General features: G+C 37.2%; 1 protein-coding gene across 2 annotated transcripts in view; it reads left to right on the top strand.

Moving 5' to 3' along the window:
* The window catches only part of DCC (DCC netrin 1 receptor), a 1,085,205-nt gene that overhangs the window by 1,039,832 nt on the left and 24,401 nt on the right, over positions 1-20,972 (top strand). For both annotated transcript variants that reach the window (XM_070513040.1, XM_070513039.1), the window contains exons 26-27: positions 205-360; positions 9,546-9,758. In XM_070513040.1, coding sequence (XP_070369141.1) covers positions 205-360; positions 9,546-9,758 — 369 coding nt within the window. The remainder of the gene's footprint in view (positions 1-204; positions 361-9,545; positions 9,759-20,972) is intronic.

Genomic DNA, 20,972 nt, shown 5'->3' with positions numbered 1-20,972 from the left:
TCTGTATTAAGGTGCTTGAGGAGTGAGCTTCTTTTCTAAAGTGAGAAAGGGACTTTCTCGAAAGAGAAGTAAGTAAAGGAACTTAACAAGATACTATGAAGAGCGTGCATGGAGTTGAAGATGTGAAAATTGATCATTTCCTTTTTGCTTGTTAGGTAGATACATAAAGATTTAAAAAATAATCATAATATCTTTGTTTTGCAGCTGTTGTGAGTGCCATCCCTGTGCCAACCCTAGAAAGTGCCCAGTACCCAGGAATCCTTCCATCTCCCACGTGTGGATACCCCCACCCGCAGTTCACCCTCCGGCCTGTGCCATTCCCAACACTGTCAGTGGACCGAGGTTTCGGAGCAGGAAAAAGTCAGTGTAATGATTTTCCTTTCTTTTTACTAAGAAGAAATGAATAATACCAAGGATGTCTTGTCAAATGTGTAGCATTCTAACATTCTTATCCTTTGGAAAGATCGCTTTACCTGTGACCTGGGTACTAGAATTTTCTTTTCCAATGTCAGTCCTTTGGATCCTACTTATATACTCTGGGAGCGAGTCTCTTAGAGTCTTTCCACAGTACATTGAACTCACAATGTGGGAGTCCTGGAGAAACAGAGTTAACTGGTTCAGTAACAATGATGTGATGGGTGCTTGAAATTAAGATGTTTTGCTAACCAGGAAGTTAGTAATGAAATGACTATCCTCCAATATATTTTAAGTATCTGTGGGTTATATTTAAAGATGTCTCATTGATTCCTGTTGAATCAATACTTGGATGAATGCTTTAGCTTTCTTTAGTTAAATAAGTTAGGCAATACCTTTTTTATCTTTAAGAAATGATTGTTGAAAAAAAAGATTTCGAGTAATATTTCATTTGTTTTATTTATTTTTCCAGCTTAAATGAGATGTAATTGACATGTGACATTGTGTAAATTCAAGGTGTAAAATGCATTGATTTGATACACTTATATATTGTAAAATGATTACCATCATAGAGTTAGCTAATACCCCCATCATGTCACATAATTACCATTTCTTTTTTGTGGTCATAACATTTAAGATCAACTGTCTTAGCAGCTTTCAAGTATATAGGACAGTATTATTAACTATAATCACTATGCTGTATATTAGAGCCCCAGAACTTATTCATCTTATAAGTGGAAGTTTGTACTCTTTGACCTACATCTCCCCATTTCACCATCCGCTAACCCCTGGTAATCACCATTTTAGTCACTATTTCTATGTGTTTGGCCTTTTTAGATTCCACATATAAATAATATCATATGGTATTTTTCTTTCCCAAACTTATTTCACTTAGCGTAATGCCCTCCATGTACATTCATGCTGTTGCAAAAAGCAAGATGTCCTTCTTTCTCATGGCTGAATAATATTCCATTGTGTGTATCTCCTACGTCTTTATCCATTCATCCATTGATGGACACTTAGGTTGTTTCCATATCTTGGTACTGTGAATAATGATGTAATGAATATAGGTCTGCAGATGCCTTTTCAAAATCCTGCTTTCATTTCCTTGGATATATACTCAGATCAGATAGTAGTTCTATTTTTAATTTTTTGAGGACCTCCGTACTATTTTCCATAGCAGCTGCACCAATTTACTTTACCACCAACAGTTCAAAAGCATTCCCCTTTCTTCACATCTTTGCCAACGCTTCTCTTGTCTTTTTGATAATAGCCATTCTAACAGATGTGAGGTGATATTCATTGTGTTTTTTTTTTAATTTTTATTTTTTTCGGATGTACATCATATTTCAAATTCTGGATACATTACATCATGTTCACCACCCAGACACTAATTATAGTGCATCCCCTCTCATGTGACCCTAATCACCCCTTTTGCCCTCCCCCCTCCCCCCTTCCCCAATGGTAACCACCAGTCCAATCTCCAATGCTATGTGTTTATTTTTTTTTTGTCGTTTTTATCTTCTACTTATGAGTGAGATCATATGGCATTTGACTTTCTCCCTCTGACTTATTTCACTCAGCATAATACCCTCAAGGTCCATCCATGTTGTCACAAATGGCTGGATTTCGTCATTTCTTATGGCTGAGTAGTAGTCCATCGTGTATAAATACCACATCTTCTTTATCCATTCCTCCCTTGATGGCCACCTAGGTTGCTTCCAAGTCTTGGCTATTGTGTATAATGCTGCAATGAACATAGGGGTGCAAGTAGCTTTATGCCTTTGTGTTTTCAAGTTATTTGGATAAATACCCAGCAGTGGAATAGCTGGATCATATGGTAGATCTATCCTTAATTTTCTGAGGATACTCCAAACTGATTTCCATAGTGGCTGCACCAGTTTGCACTGCCACCAGCAGTGAACAAGGGTTCCCTTCTCTCCACACCCTCTCCAACATTTGTTGCTTCCTGTCTTGTTAATTATAGCCATTCTGACCGGAGTGAGGTGATACCTCATTGTAGTTTTGATTTGCATTTCCCTGATAGCTAATGATGTTGAGCATCTTTTCATATGCCTGTTGGCCATCTGTATTTCTTCTTTGGAGAAATCTCTGTTCAGATCTTTTGCCCATTTTCTAATTGGATTGTTGGTTTTTTTGTTGTTGAGCTGTATGAGTTCTTTGTATATTTTGGATATTAACCTTTATCTGAAATGTGGTTTGCAAATATCTTCTCCCAATTATTAGGTTATCTTTTCGTTTTGTTGATGGTTTCCTTTTCTGCATAGCAAAGGAAACCATCATTGTGGTTTTGATTTGCATTTCCCTGATGATTAGTGGTACTGATCACCATTTCACATACCTGTTGGCCATTTGTATATCTTCTTTGGAAAAATGTCCATTCAGTTCTTTTGCTCATTTTTTTAATCCAGTTGTTTTTTTGCTATTGAGTTGTGTGAGTTGGTTATGTATTTTGGATATTAACCCCATATCAGATATGTGGTTTGCAAATATTTTCTCCTATTCTGTAGTTTTCATTTTTATTTTGTTGAGGATTTTCTTTGCTGTGCAAAAACTTTTTAATTTGATATTGTCTCACTTGTTTATTTTTACTTTTGTTGCCTTTAATTTTGATGTCAAATCCAAAAACATCATTGCCAAGATGATGTCAAGGAACTTACCGCCTGTATTTTCTTCTAGGAGTTTTACGGTTTCAAGTCTTATGCTCAAGTGTTTAATCTATTCTGAGTTGATATTTGTGTATGATGTAAGATGATCTATTTTATTGCTGTTACCGTTTTATCTATTACAAAACAACCTATCTCACATGAGTCCAGATTCCTTCTTTCACATATGACAATTCAGCTTTCCCAACACCATTTACTAAAGAGAGTATTCTCCCCTCCATTGTATATTCTTGCTTCTTTTGCCTTAAATCAATTGAACATATATGCATGGGTTTATTTCTGGGCTCTCTGTTCTGTTCCACTGATCTATGTGTCTGTTTTTGTTCCTGTACCTTGCTGTTTTGACTACTATAGTTTTGTAATATAGTTTGAAATCAGGAGGTGTGATGCCTGCAGCTTTGTTCTTCTTTCTTAAGATTGCCTTGATTGTTTAGGGTCTTTTGTGGTTTCATACAAACTTTGGGATTGTTTGGTGTTTTTCTGTGAAAAATGTCATTAGTAATTTTAGGGGGATTGGACTGAATTTATAGATGGCTTTGAGTAGTATGGACATTTTAACAATATTCATTCTTCTAAACCATGAGCATGTAATATATTTCATTTTATTTGTGTCTCCTTCAATTTCTTTCATCAATTATTGTTTTCAGTGTACAGATCTGTCAGCTCCTTGGTTAAATTTATTCCTAACTATTTTATTCTTTTTGATGCCATTGTAAATGAGATCATTTTCTTAATTTCTCTTTCTGATCATTCGTTGTTAGTGTTTAGAAACACAACTGATTTTTGTATCTTGATTTTATATCCTGAGAATAGTACTTCATTTGTTTTAAGGAAGGTAGAAATGGAGAGAGACTCTCAAGCTATTATATGTACTCTGGTGATTTTTCCTATGCCATTTGACTATTATTTTTCTTTAAGCACAGCATTTTAAAATCGATTTTATGGCATTCTTCTCTTAGTTAAGGACAGGTGACTCAGCAGCTATGTGAGATAGGTTGTTTTGTAATAGATAAAATGGTAACAGCAGTAAAATATATTTGCAGGATAGCTATATTTTTTCCAACCCAACAGGGACAGCTCTAGGAAATCATAAATCGTCTAGATGTAGCAAGGTTAGAATTAAAAGGCATCAAAAATCTGCCAAGAGAGAATTAGATTTATTTTCCCTTTTCTCACTGCACACCATGTCTACAGAATAGAGTTGTGTGCAAAAACGCAAGGAAAAACAGTCCCCCAAACCATATTGAAGGAAATTAAATGAGAAAGATGTGAGAAATCCCTCAACCCCAAATTTCCAAATCCCAAGACAATTAAGAAAGTGGTTCTAGTCAAAGAATTCAGAACCTAAAGTCCTTTCAAAATGATCTCTCCCCAGCAGAAAAGAGAGGTTTATAATTTTAGTTTGGTTTTCTCCTTATTGGATCATTCTTTACTCCTTTCTTTTGATTTCATCTATATTCTCTAACTTTAAAAGAAAGTGTAAGAAGAATGTGTACAATGACCTGCATCTGTTCACTACGGCAAGCCTGAGACAAGCCAAAGTTCACTACTTTTTTAAAATTAGTGATTAGCTATTTTATTTTCTTCATGCTGTGTTCCTGTCGTTTCTTTTCCTTTTTTAAAGGCATAGTCTCCTTCTGAAAATCCAGCATCCTATATACTCCTTCCTTTTTCTCTTGATTTGGTCCAGCAGGCAGAACTGTCTCACTGAATCGTGGGGAAAATGATTCCAAAAGTTAAATTTCAGTGAAAAAGAAAACAATAAATAAGCTGGCATAAAATTTGTTTTTATCTGTGGTTAGGAACCACAGATTTGTTTATATCTGTAGTTAAAGCCTCGTGTACCACTCTGGTGCAGGATGTTGTAACTGAGGCTGGCTGTGCCTATGTGGAGGTCAGGGAAATGAGAAATCTCTGTACATTCCCCTCAATTTTGCTGTGATGGTTAACCGAAAATTGCTCTAAAAAGTAAGGTCTATTAGAAATAAATAAGCACATAAAGAAAGAAAAGGATACAGAAAAATCTAGTCTCTTAGTAAATTTTTTATTTTATTTATTTAAAAGTAAGGATCATTAAATAAAGGTCATAATATAACTATTATATCATATATAATATAAATATAAAAGATGTAATATAACCATTACATAAAGTTTTGTGAATAAAGGATTCTTAACAGTGTGATTAGCTTAATAATTTTTGAACATCATGTAAAACCAAAAGGCACGGACATTCTACTCCTGGCCAAGATTTCATAGATTTTTAAAATATACATTCAGTTACTCATAAAGTATTTTTCAGCAATGCTATGTGCAATGCAAAAGGAATAGGAACTAATATGCGTTACTAAGTGATTGCTTCAAAAAGGAAAATAAATAAGTACCCTCTTTTCTAGGAAACTAAATATTCTCTAAATCATTGTCAGAACCAGTTAACTTCCAGCCATTCAGTATCGGTTTCTAAATGCCTTGGAGAACTCTAAATATCCCTGTTCTCTCTCAAGCAGAAAACATTTCATGACTCTGGCTGGAAATGTCTTATTAGTCACCTTGAGAAACAGCAAAAGGCACATAGGAAAAGAAAAATTTGACTGCACCAAATGTGGAGACTCTCCTTCCTCCAAAGTTACCTGAAAGACCTTTAAGTTTTCAAGAACTGAGTGACTAAAATCCTGCCCCCCCCAAGATCTGTTGCTTTCTGAAGTCACAAATAAAGCTGAATTTCTCTCCTACCGCAACAAAAGGAAAGCTATAGGATACTGTCCATTGGCGTTACACACGTTCAGTGATCCATAGATAAAGATTTATATAGTTGTGATGGACAAATATTTCCTCTTACTGCTAATAAACGGCAGTTCTGCTTTTAGTCTAAAGAGGCAAATGAGCTGAACCTGGGGAACAACCAGCAGCGCTGTATTTTGGAAACCTCAACCAATAGACAGTCTTGAGGCTTCATTTCTACAAATCACTAGAAAATTGGTGCCCCTATTTCTTCATGTTTGAAACAGGTAGGTACCAAAGAAAATTCAATGATTTCCACTATTCCTTTTAGTTCTGTCTTTGTTAGTAGGAAGACTAGTTGACTTTATCCATGTTATTTTTCTGCTCCAGCTCTCCCCCAAATTGGAAGTCAACTAACAAATGAGACTTGACCTAGATAAAACCAGGAGCACAATGGAGTTCATGGATTTTCTCTAGGGTCTTTTCAAATATCCAGGCTGTAAGGAACAGAGGTTACACAAGAATATTGCATGGCACTGTTCTTCTGAGATTAATGAGTGAATTGAATTCTGAGAACTGTTCGTGCGTTGAAGTCTTTGCTTAGAGTCATTGGTGTGCTATATTTCTTTCAAATATTGCGATTTTAGATAGAAGAAAAATCCTCATTTCCATTTTTGTAATATTTTTGCTGGTTATTCAGTAGCAATTATTTATGTGTTGACATTAATTATTATAAAGTGCCTTGAGATTTGACTCTGCTGTGTAATTGTATGCTATTTGTACAATGAATTCCCGCTATTTCATCATTGGAAAACGAGTGTCTTGCCAGCACATATTTGATTCTCACTTTACTCTGAATTGCAGGGAGGCCGCACATCGTGGGTGGAAGGAGGTTTTCTTTGCTTTCAGAGCTCTTAGCACAGCTAAATGTCATGTCACTGAGCCAGTTTGTTTCACTTAGGTGTCCTGAAGCTGGTGCCTGAACTGGCCAAACGGACTCATCTGAAATGAGAGCTTTTCTCCAGGGGAGCAGTTGCTACTGTGTTTGTTTAAGAGTTTTCACTGCCTTAAATGTCAGCCAGTTCTGAAAAGCCTTACTTTTCCTCCACGAAAAATATAAGAATTATGAATTGTCTGTGGAAAACCTGTACCTTGTCCGCTGTATTAGGTATTAGGCAAAATTGTCATTTTGAACAAAATAAAAATAGGTCTTTATGGATTAGTGATGCATTCAGTCTCGAGAATAGCCCTCGCATTCCCACCTAGCACATTAGATTAGGCACTTCCCTTTTCATTATATGGTATATTAAGGATTGATTTCCCTAAAGAGCTGGTTCATCTGTGTCAAGCTACCATTACTTCCCTCAAAGTCAAGATCCAGACCGTGGTGTTCCCAGTGGGAATCACAACGACCAGCTAGAAACCCGGGGATGGAGGACTGGGCATGAAGAGAATTTTTGATGGTAGAGATGCTGATTAGCAATGCCATTAAAGAGAATAGGAATGAGAGTGGCCCCCAAAAGTGAGTGACGTTATCAGAATTCATGTGAAGCCTGAGGTTTTTAAAAAACTAAATTTCAGAAGACTAAAAATGTGCACGTAAATTTTATTAAATCTATGATCACAATAATATTTCAACATGGATCTTTTTCATTTCAAAAATGTAGAAGAAATAGAAAAGGAAAATATGAAGGAAGGAATAAAGAAAATAAAGACATCACAAAACATATTCTTTCTTTAATGGCTAAAGCAGTTTTGAAACTGTGATATGAATTTATTGCAATCCATTTCAACAGAGACAATTACTTAAGGCAGATTTCTGAGGAAAACTGTGAAATTTCTTCCCCTCGAGAGGTATTTTTAATATGATAATATGGACTCTTTAATAAAAACCATCCCATTGGCAATGAAGAGGGACCTAGATATAAGTTCCTACAGCTTCTTCTCCCTCTTCCAGAGCTGAGATAGAGAGTATTTTTATTTGGACCATTGGCTTTTGGTCATTTTTCCCTTTAGACCAAATATGAGGCCAGAGTAAAATCTGCATAATTTTCCTCATCTCTAAAACTCCTCTCTCAACCATCTAATTACACAGTCTTAATTAAACATAAGCACACAAATGCTCCTCTCCCCTTTACATTCTTACAAGCAGTTTAGCTCCTTATAAACATCTACCTGAAGCCCCCATGCCCTTATCTGAGAACAATATCATCAAGGATTTGCCTTAACGATTTCCTTGCAGCCCACATTATAACCTTGAGATTTTGTAGGCGTGAGCCCCTCGCCTCCATCTTCCTGGCCTAGAGATAAGGCACTTCTGGTCAGTTTGTTGTCTTGATTAATTTTCCTTGTTTGAAGAAATCAAACGTGTTTTTTAGCTCTCGTTGCTATGTGGCTATATTCTGTCCTCAGCCAACCCGACATCTCCCCTCCTCCGTCTTTGAATGTGGCAAGCTTGAATGCTGCTCAGTGACCCAGAGGACCTCTAACCCTTTCTGAATATAGAAAAATAAGTTTTAATATCAAATACCCTCTGAAGGCACATTTCACTTTTGCATATCTTTAATATTGTGTCTTGATCTTTGGTATCTTTCATCTCTACTCCCTTCAGCATTATCAGATTTTCTTTCTATCTCCTCTGCCCTTTGCTGACCTCACTGAGCCTCCCAGAGAGTGGTCTCAAAGTTAGCTCACAAACTAATTATCTTGAAATATTTCCTGGTTAAAAATTCTCTTTCGAAAGTGAGATTTTATCATCTATAACTGCATTTTTTTCCAACTTACCCAATAGAAGTCTCTTAAGAAATGAATCATGAGCATACTCTTATTTCATCACCACTTATACCTATGATGCAGTGCTTTTCATTTGCAGTTAACTTGGACCTGTTGACTTTGAATGTGAATGAATAAAGTCAAGTCACAGTGTCCTTTGCACTGAGGACTGAGAATCTGCCTCACCAATAATTTAGTCTAACTCAACTGTGTTCTCTGGAGAAAAGGTGTGTTTCCATATACAAAACTGTCTAATACCCAAAGGCTGTCACAAATGGCTATGCAAAACCTCTTCAACTATAGTAATCTGACTGAAAATTACAAGGTTTGCTACCAAAGAGGAAAAATTGCAATTCTGCATTCAAGCATCTTGTTCCAGCAGAATCATCTCACATATAACTTTTTAGTTAGATGTGCTTCTGTTTTGTTAGGGAAGATAATGATAGTGGTTATTATTTGTATCATTTTATTAGCAATGCCTTGAGCATCCAGTAACTCTGATTTGTTTGACAGTTGACATGGCATGTTTAAATCACAGAAAAATTGGCATATTGGCTGGTAGATAATAATGCAGCTGTAGCCGGGTTTGGTACATTGAATTTCACTGACATCGCTACTTATGAAAGGAAAAATAACTCTTTTTTCTCACTTCATCACTTATGATTACAGGGCCCAGACAGTTTAGGCAATATAGTCAGTGCTGTATATATTTTACTGCACTCTCTGAAAGATATATCCCTGTCCTGGTGGATCTATTTCTTCTGTTTAAAGGAGCAGTGCTATCGTATCCCATAAACATAAGAGGATAGAGGAATAAAGATGTTCATAACTTGAAGAAGGGATTGGCCAGATCTTGGCATATTTCTCTTAACTTGTCCAGAGGCCCCTCAAGTGACTCAGGGAAAACAAGTTTTGTCCTGGAATAATCAATGGCTTTTCTTGTCTCCATTGCAGCGGTGAGTGAAGGACCAACCACCCAACAGCCGTCCATGTTGCCCCCAACTCAGCCTGAGCATCCCAGCAGTGAGGAGGCACCAAGCAGAACCATCCCCACGGCCTGTGTTCGACCAACCCATCCACTCCGCAGCTTTGCCAACCCTTTGCTACCTCCGCCAATGAGTGCAATAGAGCCGAAAGTCCCTTATACACCACTTTTGTCTCAGTCAGGTAAAGTGTGCACTTGTCCACATTTAAAATTGTTGTTAGGATTGGTGACTCTACTTAAGTGCATGAGGATTCCTGAGAGGCCTGGATGCAATATATCTTTTCAACACTGATTACGTGCTCAGTATGCTCAAATCTGTTATGGATATTTGTAGTACAACTCTCAAGTATCTGCCTTACAAGCAACTGGCTGGTTGTAGGGGCCTTTCATTCCTTTGGAAAGTTGTTTGTTAATCCTGAATACCAGTCCAGTCCTATTAATATATACTGTAGGTATGCCCACTGGAGAATGCTGGAAAATTTCCTGGTTCTTCAGTCTGCCACATAGATCCCAGGATTTAACACTAGACTCCAAGACTAGAGTTAAAGGTTCAAAAGCCTGCAAAACCACTTTTTAGAGAAATGCATTTAATCTTATACTTCTGCTTTGAGGCTTTCAATAGTCATCTTCCAGTGATTCTTATTTCAGAATTCCAGGGCCAAAAAAGAGTGGCAAAACCATTGTGGAGTCCAGCTAACTAATTTTAGAAATAAAAATTCCAAAACTTATATAGATAGGAAGTAACATCTCTTTGATGCCTTTCTAAGAAAATCAGATGGGAGAGATGAGAACGAAAGTCTCCAGTTCACAATGCAGTGTTCATGTTATGACCTCAGCTGGTATCCAGTGGGGCTGAACTAGAGCTCCTTTTTGGTTCTGTTGAGGATTAAAGGGAAGAAGGGGAGGCAGCGAGGGAGAAAGAAAGAAGAAGAAGAATAAGGAGGAGGAGGAGGAAGATGAGGATGAGGACGAGGAAGAGGAGGAAGAGATAAATGAGATGAAAGATAGATCAATAGATAAGTAGATACATAGAGATAGAGAACTGTGTAGTGCTTAAAATTATGTGGAATATTAGAATAATTCTTAACAACCTCAGTATATCAGGCATAAGACAGTAAAGTTCAGTGGTTCCAAGTAACCAGAGGTGGCCCCCTCAATAGACAGAGGCAGCTGAAATGGCCAATCTGCCATCGTGTAAATACATTTGAGTAAGTTTCTGTTGCTCAGATCCATACCCACAGCAATTTTAGTCACTGATTAGTACATAAGCCTCATGATGACTAAAAAATTGGAAAAATAAGATTGCAATTATGAATATTACCTTCATAATAATATTAGGAATATATCTTGTCCCTAACACCATATTAATTGATTTGTGTGCTTCACCTCTTGATATGCTTGCCATTCATGTGGTGTGTAATATGCATGCTCAGATGCCACGCCCGGGGAGCTGGCCTGAAGCACAGGAGGGATGGCAATTCCATCACTTGGGATGCACACTGCACTTCAGGCCTGGCCAGGAAGGGATCCTCCCTGACACATAGGCTCAGCGCAGGTCATGACTTTATTTCACAGGAGATAGCCCTTCTAACCTAAAAGAAGCCCACCCTAGGATTTAAGCAGGTCTGTATGGCACAAGCCCCTCTCCTACCCCTCACATATAAACACTCCACACACATTATGAGAACGGGCTGCTACTTTATATTGCCCTGAAACTGTGAGGTCCTTGCTAATTGAGACAGGGACAGTTTGAAGCGAGAGAATTCATTTAACCAATTCCTGTGTCAAGAGCGTGCTGCTGGTGATTGTTGGCTGCACTGTTGCCCACTGCGATACCGACCAAGGGAAAAAACCTTAGAGGAGAGTAGTATTCTGGATAGATGGCAGGTTAATTGCAACTGCTAACAATAAGTAAGTCTTACCCAACATGCTATATGATGGCGTGCTTCTGAAGACTTGTAGCATCACATTTGATCCTCAAAACAGCTTTGTGAGGGAGTCACTTTCTTAACCCCGTTTCATGGATAAGGAAACTGTGACACAGAGAGTTTAAGGAGCACATTGAAGTCTACACAGCTAGCGAGTGATGCATCTTTTCCTACTCTTTTCGGTTGCAGAAAGCGTGAGTTTGAAATTTTATGAACTCGTTAGTACCTCTTAGTTTATGCCTAACTTATTTACTGACTAAAACAACAATAAATTTTTTTAAAAAACCTATTAAATTAAATCATTCCAAAGCTGATAATAAGAAAACAATGGGAAACGTGAAAGAATTCTGAGTTGAGGAATAGCATTTCCTCACAAGCCTTCTTCACTCACGTTTTAATGAGGAAAGGTAAGAGATTGAACTATTCTATACTGAAGAACACCAATTTTATAACATCAAAAAAAAAAAAAACCCTAAAGTGCCATGGTACTTTGTACTGTTAACTATCCTGTCTGCTTGGAAGTAAAGATTATTTTTTGGAGTAACTATGTCATACACAGTAAAAAAGTTGAAAATGATTTTCTGAAGATATTTTCAATGAAGATTTTATTGTGGTAGTAATGTTCGGTTTGGAACACAAGGTTTAGAAATAAACCCATTCTCTGGCGATCCATGATAACAAAATGACCCCAAAGAACCCTAATTTTAGAAAGAACGTCAGGCAATAGACAGAATAAAGGACTGGTAAAGTCATTTGCTAGTTACTGTTTTCTTCTAGTTACAATAATACAAAAGCTGCCTCAAATTCTGACACAATGTAGCATAAATGAGTGTATTATGTCTTTAAAAGATGGGAAATAGAATCCGTTCTTCTGTCTCTGCACCTATTCTCTCAAAAAAATAAGTATATCCGAAGAACCATTCTCTGATCTAATGTCATGTGGGCAAGATCTCATTTTCTTTTATTCCATTGTACATTTATGAGGCTTCTTTTGTTTTACTATTGGTCTTATTTTTATTCGAACAATTTCTTACAAGCCATCTCTTCTTTCATATTTTCCATATCTCTGGCTTAAGTTTTGGGGTGGATTTTATATTTTTCATAGTTCCCCCTTAAATGCCACCCTCCCCCACTCACCTCGAGGCACTCCTCGCCATTGCTTTGGCATTATTAAATGCCTTTCCCTTTCATGTTTCTCCTTCATTGTCTCCCTGTGACTCCTGTTCATTTCATAATGTCTTACCTCATGATTTTCAAATAAGTGCTCCCTGCATTGCTCCTGACACGTGGTAAATAGTCTGCTTTTAAGAAAGGGCTGATGTTTACTTATTCTAATAGAAAAAGAAAATTAGCAGACTGACAAATGTATTAGCTGTAACAGTAACAACATGCTTCTTAGCCTAAAAGATGAAATACTTAGAGCTTTCAACAGATTTTAATTCTAAGAAAATCATTACTTTAGTCTCACTGATTGATGAAGTAAAGTCATTCTCTTGTTGGCTTAAAAAAAAATACCTCAAATCATTTCATTCTGGATTTCGCAATAAAGGACTACCTAATTTCCTAATGAATTTATCTTTACTTACTGCAAGTAATTACTTTAGAATATGGTAATGTAAGGCATTGCTATAATTTGTAAAGATCGTGCCAAATGAGAAGCTCCTGCTTTGAAACTTTTGAAAGAGCGATCAATGAAGAAGCTCTTTGCCAATTCAAATTCCTGTGTGTGGTTCTTCACAGGCAGCATAGCCAAGCTGTGCCTCAGTTTACCTTTCAATAAGACACACAGAGCCGTGTTTGCAGCAGTTTTATATGAAGTATAGGGCGACACGTATTATGGAATATGATCTCCATGGAGTCGTAGAGAATTTTGCAGTATTTCTATAGTAAATAGTAATTAGAAAGTCATCCTGTTGTCATAACGACGGAAATTCTGCCTACCTGAAAACACAGATTTCGTTCATTCATTGTTTTTCCTTCCACCTACTGAGTTAAAAATTTAGTTTGTGAGACTCGAGGGTATTTTATGATCTTTCTTACAGTTTCATCGTCACCTCGTGATAAAGCAGGTGTTTCTTAATGCTTCCTCTATAGCTGTGAGTACCTGTGAGGTCTTTATGCATTTTAAGGAGGCTGCAATCAGTGCGATTTGCAAATCACAGAGGTGGACATATAAGTGATTTGACTTAGTGCCCTTTCAGGTTAAATAGAAAATGTTTGATGGAGTGTTGGGCTTATGGCATTATAGATCTGACATAAATTCTACAAAGGGCCAAGATAGGGTGGTTTTTTTTCTTCACTAGTGAAAATTCCTTTTAGCCATGAAATGATCAGCTGCACTTTAAATGAACCTGGGTTAGGAGACCATTTGTCTTCTGGAGCTATAATTCTAAAGGGAAGGAAAATGTGCCCTCTTAAATAGTCAGTTTCCTATCGTAGCACTGTTTGACAATGTTAGCCCCCTGGAGTTCTTGCATCTTTGTAAAGTTGCGTAAGTGCTATATTGTCCTCCATTTATCTGTTGCATTTCTCCAGATTTTTATTTATAAAAGCAAAAACCTAGAACATTCTGATCTTTTCAATCTTCTAGGGATCAATACGTCAGTGGACATGACAAGACCAAAACTCTCTTCATTGTACTGCGAAATTGAGTTTGATTTTCCCTCTGCAAATTGTGGCGTGTGCTTCAATTTGTCTGAGAATTGAGGACAAGGCGTGGGTGGAGGTGGCTGACAGTGGACGGAAAAGGCATTTGATTTATATTTTATGGCTGGTTGGGAAATCATGTGTTCCTGCTATAACCTGGTCTTTTTAGCAGGCCTCATTTCAGTAAATACGCTATCACACAAAACTGCCAATAAATTACCGTAATACATTAATACAATTGCTTTCTCTGAGCCATTTGTAGGCCGGTAAGGGGGTGTTCATCGTGGATAGCACGAGTATTCCATTCTGCTGAGATCAGTCACAGGCAGAGGTCATGGCAGATCAGATTTCCTTTAGCAGGTAAAACAAGAGGGTCACTTTTCAGGCCAGTCAGATCAAATTAATCACTGGCACAGCTAAGGACGAGAGATGTGTTGATTTGATGTTATTGTAGCCAATACCACCAATCAATGCTAGAGTGTAAAATTACACTACATCCTAGTAAATTTTATCTCATGTGTATGCTCATCTATGTTTTTATCTTGATAGCTCCTTGAAATTTTCCTGTCCTTATTCCTAACAGATGTATATTTTTTGAATAGGTGAAATTTGATTTGATTTGGTCTAGTTATCCTAAATTATCCTTTGGTAAATTGTAATTAAGACAAATTTACCTTATATGTCACCAATATTTGTGACACTGGAAAATACTTTGTGTTTTTATAAATTACTATTTCCTCTAGCACGGTGTTCTAGTATATACATACAGGAAAGGTCTCTGCTAATTGCCTCAAAGAGAGGGAACCGATTTCTAGAGGAGATTTTATGAGTAAGCTGTGTGACTGCTGCCTCATTTATAGATGACAAAGGTGAGGTCTAAAAAGGTCAAGCAGTTTGCCCAAGGTCAACAATTGAGCTAATGGCCAAGTTTAAAGAATTCAGAGAAGTATAACACTGAAGAGAAACAAAGGATTTTATTTAGTATTTTTGTGACACAAATAGTTATTTTTGGATTGACTTTTTTTCCCCCTACAAGAGGGCTTCTAGGGTGATCCTAATTACTAAGTATCTCTCAGAAAGAATTTGTTTTGTAGCAGGTAGGTTGAGTCGTTTAGCCTAGTATTTGAATAAATATTTTATTCCTTTATGTTGGCTAGACAGAGGAAGGAAGTTACAGCAAGAGTAGTGACTAACCAGGAACTCTGGAATAGCGCCTATCTGTCTTAACCTCACCTAGCCAGTCTGTCATACCCCTCAACAGGAAGGCAAGGAGCCAGGGAACTGACATCTGTTGCTTTCAACAGCACGCACCACAGATGGCCAGGGCTTTGGAGTCTAATAACAAAAATAAAGATAGCAGAAGGAAGTGTAAAATGAAGATAAAAGTTAAGGAATGTGAGAAGATTACTCAGATTGTGCATTAGAGAATGTGAGGGTCAATGGGAGTAAAAAATGAATGGCTGGTATTTTTTAGAATTGCAAAAGGTTATTGGGAGGAGGGAGTGGATGATCACAGCTGCATCAAAATTTGAGTCAAAAAGTTTGATCAAAAGGACACAGTGAAAAAAATAAGATAAAATATTGCACCAGGAATCGTTAGGTGGCATTTAAAGTTGAGGTTAATTATCAACTTAATGCAGTTAAATTCTAGGGTTAAAGTATTGAGCTGCCATCTAGATAATCATAATAGAAAATGAAAAAAAATCTATTTTCAGAACTTTGTTACCTAGTAGACTACCTAATTTGAAACATATAATTTACCCTTGGATTATACTAAGGAGTGGATGACCTCACAAGTGGCAAAGAATGATGGGGGAAAGGATAAGGAATAGGTTGTTTTCAAAGCAGCAAATATTCTTTCGAATTTCCTAAGAACCCTGATCAGTCACATGGTTAACTACTGCTGTTTAGATTTTGTTATTTATGAGATATCTTGAGGATCAAAGTGTCTTTTTTTAAATCAGCTTGAGTAAAATTAATAAGGCTAATGCTTTACATTTTGTCACCATTTATAGTTTATTTCCAAGTGAATTTATGCCTCCTGAAAAGTAAATATAATCACCCTTATTGATGCAGAGGTAGATTTTCAGAGAGGTTGAATAACTTGCAAACTGTTCCAGGATCGTGTATCATTATTCTTGGGACCTTTATACAAACCATTACACATAACAGGCATTCAATAAATATTTGTTGAGTTGGTCAGAATAGAATAATAAAGGTAAGAGCCTGATGCTGAATTCAGGCCTTCAATTTCAAGTCTAATGATTATAGGTGAAGCAAAACATCTTGAGAGTTGACAAAAGGATTAGGTATTGATGATAAATGAAGACAAGATGAAATGATTTCCAAATTCACAACCATTTGATCATAAAATGCTAAGTGTTCTGACCCATAAATAACATCTTATGCTAAAGCTGAATTAAATTACATAGAGTGGGGAAAAAATACAAAACCACCACTCCTGGAAATTCTATTCAATAATTTAACTTCATCAAAATAAATAAGCATGCAGTGACATCCATGGCACATTGGCGAAGAACATCCACTCTGTTCATAAGAAGAGGGAGTGCGGCTCAGCGCAGAGTCCTGAGGACCGGTTTCTCCATCATGCCAATTATGGAATTGATTTTGCTCCCCTGAATCCTCCTTATGCTCATCTGTGAAATTAGTCTCTCCTCTTTAAAGAGGAATGAAACGTGAAATTCTAGCAATCTGAATTGCTGCAGAAATAAGGATGAATATTCTCTCTGCATTTTTCCTTTGTTTTGTGAAAAAATATGAGTAAGGGAAAGATTTTTCATTTGAATAAAGATTCTGAGCTACATAGTGAGCATTTAAGCAGTCTAAGCATTTGACAGAGTTCTTTATAATTCATCAATTAGTGTCAGATTCCAGTGCTTTCTTTGGGAGCAGGGGGAAATTTTGAAACAAAATAAAAAAGGTTCACATAAACCTCTGTGTTAATAGACTATTGAAAATGTGTTGTGAAAAACCTAACACACTGAAAACAAACAAAAAAATCTCTGTGATATAAATGAAGTGAGAGTCTAGCCATCAGAAAACTGTTTCTAAAGATATGACCTGCAGTATCTAAAAGAACGTGTAAAAACCATTTAAAGCTCCGATATCTTCTGAATGTTTCTAACTTTTATCTTACTGGCAGGGACTTAAGGAAGAATTCAATTGCCGTGTTAAACATCATGTGTGTTTCACAGCAGTGACTTTCATCTTAGGCTTGAAGGAGGACTGATGTTCTTATTGCCAGAATCTCTCTATTTACTGGAATGTCAAGGCTTTCGGAGAGAATGCCTTTATCTTTTGTGGTAAAAGGAATTCTAACAAGCTGCTTTTTTTTTTTTTTTTTTTTTTGGTGAAAAACAATGACGAATAAGCTCAACTGATTTCAAAACAAGAGAAATGTTATAACATAATTACACCTAGAGGTTTATAGGAATAATGGTACTTGCAATGACTGTCTTTTCAAATCTACTCCAAATTGCCCATCTTAAATATTCTTCTTTCACATTTCCCATTCTCTTACCCAGTTTGTATCTTTCTACTTGGTTGTCACTTGAGTCATGATTTTTAATAAAACTGCATATTGCAAACTACAAGAATATGTTAACCTAGTATACCTTTAAAGTCCAAGATGGCTAATTTAACCTTTGGTTTCAGTTGGCATTGCATTTAAAGTTATATTGTTGGGGCTGGCCCAGTGGCACAGCATTTAAGTTCCCGTGTTCTGCTTCGGAAGCCTGAGGTTTGCCGGTTCAGATCCCGGGTGTGGACCAATGTACCACTTGTCAAGACATGCTGTGGCAGGCATCCCACATATAAAGTAGAGGGAGATGGGAACAGATGTTAAAAAATAAAACTGTCATTGTTTGTTTTCTTCTGGGCTATTCTCTGAAGCGGTGATTCAGGTAGTTAATAGAAACAGGCCACTCTGTGCACACGTTTGACCTAATGCCTACCATGGTACAGGACTGAACGCAGGACACTGGCACCGTGTGATGGGAAGAGTTCCACTGGTCTTCCTTGTCTTTTTGGCAGAAGCAAAGTATAGCTGAAAGAGTAGTTACTGGAGGAAAATAATAAAACTCCACTAGGACACAGATCCTCTGCTCTTTGGTTGAGGTAGCCTTGAATAAGTAATCTAACCTCTTCATGCTTCCATTTTCTACAACTATAAATATGGAAAATAAAAGCTAGTCTGGAAAGGATTTTCTTTAAGGAGCCAAAGCAAATAACGATGAATTATGCTACTCAAAAATGTTATCACTGAATTCAGGAGCTTCTGGTTTGATATAATCTGGAGACCACATTGCCTTATAAATTGGGCCCAGTGAGTTTCCAATGCTTTATATTAAGAAGCAGCGGAATCAAGTGGAAGGCACTTAAAAGTACATTTTATGGTTCAATGGCTGGCGAAACGAGGTCTAATTCCTTAATGTTGTATTTCACCACAAGTATGAGCAACAGAGAAGGGGCAGTCGAAGAAACGGGCCCTGGTGTGGAAGACAGGATGGTGAACAGAGAAGACCAGAACAGCTGCTCAGAGCTGTCTGAATACTATTTTCTGACTCTAGAGAGAAGCATAGCCTCTTCCAATTGAACAAGTCCTGCTCTCAAATCTTAAATCCTTCCGGCAGCCAGGAAGCTATCTCCCACCATCCCCTTTAAAGGACTAAACTGCATTAAATAGAATTCTTCCTCCAATTTCTTAATCTATGTCTCCACCAATTGTTATGAATGGCCATTCTTCAAGTTCAGTAAGGATTTATGTCCAATAGGTATACAGATTTGGTGGTAACATGCCTGACTTCCTCTGGCTCATAAACACTGCATCTCCTGAATTGCTTTTCACGATGAACCAATTTAAAGTGACTAAAGCCTATGGAATTTTCTAGATCCCAGCTCTAATTTCCAACTTAGCTATTCCTTGTGCTAATCTCCCTCAAAGAGAATAGCAGGGCAAAGGAGAGTAAGGAATAAGGAGCAGGAAGTGAGCTGTTGAAAGGGGGCAAAAGAGGTTATTTCTCATTGAACACATTGAAAACATTACTGAAACCTTTGTCTTTTCACTTACAAATAAGATATTGTTTTATTAAGAATATTACAGTATGAATCACTTCCAAGTGTGATTTGAGATATAAATTTTTAATTCTAAACACTCCATGAGTGTGACTATGTGAAACAGGGTTTCTCAAATTCTGTATGCCTAAGAATCACCCGCAGATCTTACTAAAAAGCAGGTTCTGATTCACTGGAGCCGTATGAAAGCCTGAGATTCTGCATTTCTAAGAAGATTCCAGGTGATGCAGAAGGTGCTCCTCTGTAGATCACACTAAGTAGTAAGCTTCTAGAACAGATCATGTGTTCTTCACCTGGAATTCATGGAAGCATGTGTGGGTTAGGGAACTCATTTGAAATTAAATTCACATCTGTGTGTGTGTGTGTGTGTGTTTTCTAGTGAGTGGGTTCCTAGCTTTCGTTAGAGTCTCAATTTGTTCGTTATCTGTAACAAGCTAAGGACCACTTAACCTGCCGTTTTGTCATCACCCTGCATTTAGGCTCAGCTGTGGAATGTAAACACCAAAGTCTGCTTTTGTTTTGCTTCATGATTTTTTGTTTTTTAAGACCAATTCCAAAAATCTTTGGCAGAGATAACCTTTCAGCATCAAAGGCCAAGAGCTGAAGACTTTTGCCCTACTCAAACGAAATTCTAAAAAATTAAGTTATTCATTTTCTTGTGGAAACGTCTCGGGCCTTTGTGTACATTTTTCAATGGCTGATGAAGGAATTGGTGAAATTACTGTTTATAAATGTTTTAAAAGAGGTCCCACTTCTGAAACTCTCTCTTATTTTTGTTGTCCAAATGAAGACTGATCGATAGGATCCCCAGCTCTCTGATAAATTTTCTCCAGAAGAAGATCTGCTGTGGGAAACTGAGATGTGTTGTCATTTGAGAAGGGTCATCGTAAACTGTCCTTGGCACCCTGTGTCCCGGTGTGCAATGGATAGCACTTACAGCAGAGACTGAATTATTACACACACATTTCCCCAAACAATGACTTCAATGAAAATTTCAGATTCAGCCAGTGTCACAACAGGATGAATAGCACATAAAAATCTGTAAAACATATTTTTCAAAACTTTTCTGGTGGTAGCTAGGGTAAGTGAACCCATAAAAGCAGTAATAAAAATCACAGAGAATGGGAGGTAATTAAAAGAAATGTTCATTTAAGTAGTGAAGAAGCTAAGTTGTATCATATAGTATCCTGAAAGATATCATCATAAATCATTTTTTGGGTGTAAAATAATTCTAAGCCATAAATATGTGTTTGAGGAGGCTTGGTTATGGTAACAGGGGTGGGAAAGGGGAGAGTTTTTAAGGAAAAAGAACCTGTTTCTCCAAAAATGTTTGAGCAGTTAACTTCCATGCCTCCAAGTCTCTGCCTCCTGTCTCTTCCTTTCTTTCACGTTAAAAGTCGTTGTTGTTTTCTGGATCAGAACTTGCGAATTCAGATGGAAACAGGTACTCTATAAGCATCTACCAGTACATGAGTATTTGAATTTGAGAAATTCCAGATGAGAGAGAGGAACAGTCATAGAATATTGGAAAGATTCCCTGAGAAGAGTGTTTAAAAATGCATGTTCCTAGGTCTCTTGATGTTTTTAACGTTTGAAAATTTCAGCACAGAATCCTCATACTTACCTCTCTCCTTGAGTTCCTGGGTTAGACAGATGGCACAGGATCCAGTCCCAAAAGCTGACTGGGAGCCCCCTCTGCCAGTTGGAAGCCATCTCCACCACTGGGTC

The sequence above is a fragment of the Equus asinus genome, chromosome 7 (genome assembly GCF_041296235.1).
Source record: "Equus asinus isolate D_3611 breed Donkey chromosome 7, EquAss-T2T_v2, whole genome shotgun sequence".
Taxonomy (NCBI): Eukaryota; Metazoa; Chordata; class Mammalia; order Perissodactyla; family Equidae; genus Equus; species Equus asinus.
The sequence above is the reverse complement of the archived record's forward strand: the minus strand, read 5'-3'. Positions and strand labels throughout refer to the sequence as shown.